Source organism: Gavialis gangeticus, unplaced genomic scaffold (assembly GCF_001723915.1).
Source record: "Gavialis gangeticus isolate Ggan-Ray unplaced genomic scaffold, GavGan_comp1, whole genome shotgun sequence".
Taxonomy (NCBI): Eukaryota; Metazoa; Chordata; order Crocodylia; family Gavialidae; genus Gavialis; species Gavialis gangeticus.
Window position 1 is genome coordinate 149,904,890 of NW_017729032.1, and position 6,219 is coordinate 149,911,108.

The following is a 6,219-nucleotide window of genomic DNA, read 5'->3' on the forward strand; positions in this document are numbered from 1 at the left end:
CTGGCACTCTAGCCAGGAGTGGCACATGGAGGCACAGAGCAAATCCCAGCAATACCCCACACCCCTGCCCATTCTTATCTGAATTTCAACTCTTGGACAAAGGTGGGCTGGGGAACAGCCACAGGGTCACCAGGGCAGAAGCCTCTCCAGACACTTCTGGGGGTGGGGGTGGGGGTGGAGCAGGGCGGAGCAGATCAGATTGGCCACAGAGTTGCTCGCTGCTGCAGCCAGCAACTCATGCCACCGGCGCTTCATCGGCTTTTAGACAGGCAGCCACTGGCAGGTAACAAACATCTACATTTTAGAGGGGCCCCATGGCCGGATAGAATGGCCTGGTGGAATGGATCCAGCCCACGGGCCATATTCTGCCCTCCCCTGCTTTATACTATTAGTATCGTAACATTAACATATGCAAATCTTACTTCCCAAGAGTAAGATAAATTCCCTTTGTTTCCTTACAACCTTCATTTGACACAAAATGTTTTGGATTACATAACATCAATTGCATCCTTGTATCCTGTTATTAGATCTTGCTTTTCTTCCCCTAACCTGAAGTAGAATCTATTAAATAATCTTTCCCACAGCAGTGGTATTCTATATTCCATGGTATTATTTTTTCTGCTCTTCAGTCAAGTCCAACCATGCTATTCTGTTGGATGTGTTTCAGCCTCCTAACTACTGTTGTAGAAGTACAGGGGAAAGGAGTCATATCATTGGACTCTTTTAAGAATGTTATTATTATCCATATTTGTTTTCTAAACATTGACCAGAAGTTACTGATAAAAAATGTCTTCTTCATTCTTGGCACATGTAGCTAAAACTTGCGCTTTCTCCAGATTCCTTCCCACAACAATCAGTTCCTACTTTTAATTTATACTTTAATCTAACTAGAGATTCTAGACATGGCAAATTATAGCAATTTTCTCACGTCTAGAATCTAATTATGGAGTGCTCATCTTAAATTCAGAGTCAGCTAGGATTCAGGTAAATAGGGTACATGCAGATAACATCTATTGTACATCATATAGCTGTTCCTCTATCAATTGCCTTTCAAGCAATTAGTATTTCCTGAAAGACAGAATAATTAAAGTGTTCTATTCATTTTAATTACTGATAATGTGCCAGTGAAAGAGATTTCATATTTTTCCTTTGTTTTTCGATTCTGGTCTGTTTCAGGAATGGGGCAAGGTTAGATTAACCTAATTAATCTAACTGGGCTGAGATTTGTACCTGGGATGTTTCCCTTTGTATAATTCAGTGGTTTCATACCGGTCTAACATCACTAATTTTAGACATGAGGGAAGAGAATCAAATCCAAAATGTGAAAGAATGGTACATAAAATAAATTATAAAACAAGATTAGAGTGTTATTCCTGCAAGGTGGTCACATCATTTCCAGAAATAAGGCAAGAATTAGTCAAATGATTTAAGAGAAATGTATTTATAATTCCAAACTAATATAACATACTCCAAAATCTTTTTATAGCATGGTACAGTAGGAGTCTCTTGCTATGATGCTTTGGCAGACTACATAGAATGCTCCATGATACCGCACCTACTATATTAATTCTGTTTTTCTCATAAAGCAAATTTTAAGTGAGAAATAATCCACATAGCAAACACTGAGATAGTTTGTTTTTTGTAGGGTTCTGGCTCCTTTTAGTCTGAAGTAAAATAGAGCTACAGTAGGCAGTGCAAACAAACTATACCTTTGCCATAAAGTGGAATTATCCTTCTGGGAACAAGCTTGCTCAAATAACATTTTTGTTGTGTTAAGATTATAGTATTTACACTAGTCAGAGACCTCTTTGCCCCACTTGATCACATAACTAAAAGATAAACTATGGGGGGGGGGGGTAAAGAAGAGATATTCTTTTATGCTACAAAAAGCCCAGAAGTTACCTTCCAACTGTAAACTAATAAGTGGGTTTTTTGCAATTCATCTTCATCTATATACAATGCACAATCACAGAAGATACAAATAAAAAAATAACTAATGTACATTTTCCTTGAAACACAATCCAGTTGCCTAAAAAGGTCTCTCTGCATTATATTTAACATATAGACAGGATGAAATCTTTTCTATTGAAGGTTGGCACCTTAAGCAGGCTTTCCTCATTATGATTTGGCAATCATATATCCTTTATCAACTCTCAGTTTCCAGCATTTGTGAATGAATAAACCCCCTAGAAGCAGGCAGATCAGTGCTACTGGAATCATTGCTATGTACCAGGAGAAACTGATTGCTGTAAAGAGAGAGAGAGAAATATTTTATACATACACACACACACACACACACACACACACACACACAAATATATTTATTTATTTATCTATTTAATGTCTATATATTAAACAGCATAATTTTGTAAAGTCACTGAAATCAGTGAGGCCAGGTTTTCAACCATTCTATATAAAATGTGTTCCCAAAGAGACTCAGCCCCATGCAGACCCTAACTTGTGTTGAATGTTACTACTAAGACGACTACAGACAGTGTCGTTTGTGTGTGAGGTGCCCCACAATACCATATTCAGCAGTGAGTGTGCAATTAAATGAAGCAGCCATTATTTGCTCAACAACAGTTCACGCACAGCTCTCACTATTAAGATATGTTTAAATTTGATTTCATGGTAAGTGACAATTATAGCTTGTTTTTTTTTTCTCCAGCTTTATGTGCAATCAAAATCAATACCTTCTTCTTTGACCCGCGTTGGCAGCACTTGGTACCCGTCACTGTTCTGGGCTAAACACTTAAAGTCTGTGTAGAAATCCACTTCTCTGACTGGATCAAAAATCAAGGGCACCTCAATGAAGTTTTCACCATTTTCTACAATTTCCCTGGAATAAAAATAATACATTTGCTTACCTTCTTTCATATCTAACTTGAGGTTACTCATCTGAGTTGGCACCAGCTTAATAGTCAGGGGTCAGGTTTGGGCCCAATCTGACAGCCCAATGGAAAAGACTATTACACAGTTTCCAGCCTCCATTTCTTACTCCCTGTCAACATGGGTACCTGTAGCTCAGCTTCAACAGGACTCAAGGACGCTCCCCTCCTCCCGGCCTATTCTAAAGCCTCAGGTTAGAGCACTTTATAGCGAGTTTGAATCTCCTCAGGCCTGGAGCTTAGGTTTCTCATGCCTTAATCACCAGGCTATTATGTAGAAGGAGGAGTAGCAATAACTTTTATTGAAAGTGATTGTGGTTGCAGTGCTCTGTGTTGAACTCAGTTGGTATATCCTTTTGGGCATACATAACAGATCACTCTTCTGGGCACAAAGCAGAGTTTAGAAGTTTGTACAGAAGCCTCAGGGAACTTTACAATCCAAAATATAGGCGCTGAATTAATTTAGGAGCCTAAGGAGCTTTGTGGTGCTTCAGCAGAGGTATTCTGGGTCAGGTTTGAGGACTTAAGCATCAAAATTCCAATTAAGACCCAACGAGGCACACCTAGTTTTCCATCCTGGCTCAGGCCCCCAGTCACTTGTAGATGTATAAAGATATTCATAAGTGAGTATTCCCGTAGGAATTAATGGACCAACCCATTAGCATGAGCCTGCTCACTTGCATGTGTTTTTTAGGATCTGGACTTAAAGGATCAAATTAAATAAAATTTAGAATCACATCCAAAAACAGAACTGCTCACTTCCTACTTCACCCTCTGATATTCAGTAGCACAGAATGTGCCTATGACATTTCCAAACAACCTCCCACCCTCAAGCAAACAGTGTGACAGCTCATCAATACTCACTGACGCTCCCCCACTGTAACTCGGTCGTCTTTGTACATCATGTCAATGTATGTGTCATTGGCAAGCCATACCACAATAGTATAAAAGTGTCTGCTTAATCCAATAAATACTTTACATGGGATAATCATCTTATAGCCTGTTTTTAGGAGAAAAGAAAAAGAAATTACACAGATATATTTAGAGGTGTAACTGGCCAGGACTGTGCTCTCTCACTCCTCCCTGTACCTTCAGCAGAGGCTCCAGCAGTGGGCAAAATACAGGAGTAGCAGCAAGTTCACTGCTGCTAATGGCAGATGTCATCTCATTTCTTTGCTACAGACATCCATGTTGACAGAGCACAAAACCTCCCAATTTTGGTGGCAAAAAAATGGACTGACATCTTCCCCATAGCAGTACCAAACTTCAGCTGCTACCACTGTACAGAACTATATTGCCTTTAATGCCCTATACCTACCACCTCTGCTTGCTGCTGTGGCTCAAATTGGAAAGTGCCAGAGAGGACAGACTGGAGGATGGGAAGATGACTTGTTCCCCACATCTCCTCATTAGACAGTACCCAGAGCTCAGGCCTACTCACCCATCCATTTTTATGCTACTGGATATATTCAGTCACTGGTGGGGGGCACAACAGAATGTACCAGCTCAGGTCAGAGGTCAGCAGGCATTAGGACCTACCTGCTGTTTCTGCTTATCCACACAGCTTAGCTGCTGCATGACATGGCAAACAGCAGAGCGACACATAGGCAGAGCAACCCCACTGCCAGAGCCCTAGACAGCTGACCCCCATAGCGCAATGCTGCCAAAGCCACAGCTCGATAAGCTGGATTCAGTCTGTGAGCCATTGGTTGCCAACTGCTGTATTAAGCAATACCATTTCTCACGCTGAAGACCACTAATTTCAGTAAGAGATAATACCCCACACGTGTTGACCATAGCTTCCCCTTTTCATAGCTACATACTAGGGTAATAGACAGAGAAGCTCTGTCCAATTAGTCCATCTCTGCTTCTTGGCAGCAAGACCAAACATTTTGGCAGCTGTCCCTATTATTTAGACACTAAGCAAATATCTGTTTTTTCATACGTCAGTTAGTAACATTTGCTCTAGCCACATTCCTCAGGAGACAAGTCTACATTCCAGTGGCCCAAATCTTTCTGAGACATTGCAATTACTGTGCGTCAAAGGAATAATTTACAGCTTAACAGCCACCTGATTCACAAGCAGTGTAACATCATTCCTAAATGTGCTATCTGTTGGAGGCAATCCTGTTTAAAATGCCAGTGAATACAAGAGGAGCCTCCAAAAATAGGTAAAGGTACAATGAAAATATCAGGAATTTTGCAATAAACCACTTTAGTCCTGAGTTAGGATGATGAACCTTCACCAGGATGCAACTACTTCATATTGAAAATATGTGGTCAGATAACACACTTGAATTAAAGTGCAAAGTACACATGAAACTAACTGTGAGGTAGGTAAGTGGAGAATTCTGGTTTGCATTAATGCAGTGTTGGGGTGTAGTGGCAAAGGGGTTATATGTTGACTTGCAATAGCTCCAGATGCAAAAATTCAAGCCGTGTCTTGATGGGTGTTGAAGGCTACCCTTGGTGACCCTGCTATAAATGGGTACAGTGGGTCACTCACACTAGGTCCAGGAAGTCAAAAATGGCTGGATGTGATGCTAGCCAACATCACTCCCATAGGAGTTGTTAGTTACAAAAATTGGTGTGCCTTACACATGTTACTCATTTTATTCACTTAGGCTCTGATGTCATAAAAGGGAAAGGGCACTTAAAAGTCAAGCTTTTGGAGCATAAATTAGTAGTTAATACAGTAAAAAAAAAATCTGTTGTTAAATATATTTTAGATTTTGGGGGAGTTGGAGATTTGGAACATAAGCTTCACATCATAAAATAACATACAATGTAATGATGTTGAGACCACATCAAGATACCCTGATCATTAATTACAGAGTGTCTGAGAAGCTACAAGTCAAACACTTAAAACAAACAAAAATGTTCCAAAGTCAAGAAAACCATTGTTCAAGGCTATGAAATAGTCCAGATCCTCCTTAAGGAATACAGAGTGGGGGAAGTTAGGAAAGATAAGAAAGAAATGTTGAATAAGCCAGAGCTCTAAAGATAGTGAGACAAGGTTCTTTGGGCAAATGTGATATCTTTTATTAGACAAACTAAATAGCTGGAAAAATTGTTCTTTGCAAACTTTCAGGTACAAACACCCATCTTCAGGCAGAGGGAGAGTCTCCAGTTGTATTACAGTATTACAACTGTAGACTCTCCCTCTGCCTGAAGAAGGGTGTGTGTACTAGGCCTGTGCAAAGCGGCTAGTACTCGCTTCAGATTCAGTTTCGGGCAATTCAGGGGACAGTGATTTGATCTGGTGATTTGAATCACTGTCCTGATTCAATTTAGCCAAATCTGATTCAGAGATTTGGCTGCTGCCCCAGCC

The 6,219-nt window shown here is 40.3% G+C and overlaps 1 protein-coding gene across 2 annotated transcripts in view; it reads right to left on the reverse strand.

The window, feature by feature from the left end:
• Positions 1 to 1,417: 1,417 nt before the first annotated feature.
• LOC109303345 (interleukin-1 receptor type 2-like) overlaps positions 1,418 to 6,219 on the reverse strand; it is a 50,843-nt gene continuing 46,041 nt past the window's right edge. For both annotated transcript variants that reach the window (XM_019525551.1, XM_019525550.1), the window contains 3 exons: positions 3,753 to 3,888; positions 2,694 to 2,839; positions 1,418 to 2,246 (listed from right to left, as the gene is read on the reverse strand). In XM_019525551.1, coding sequence (XP_019381096.1) covers positions 2,119 to 2,246; positions 2,694 to 2,839; positions 3,753 to 3,888 — 410 coding nt within the window. In that variant the 3' untranslated portion in view covers positions 1,418 to 2,118. The remainder of the gene's footprint in view (positions 2,247 to 2,693; positions 2,840 to 3,752; positions 3,889 to 6,219) is intronic.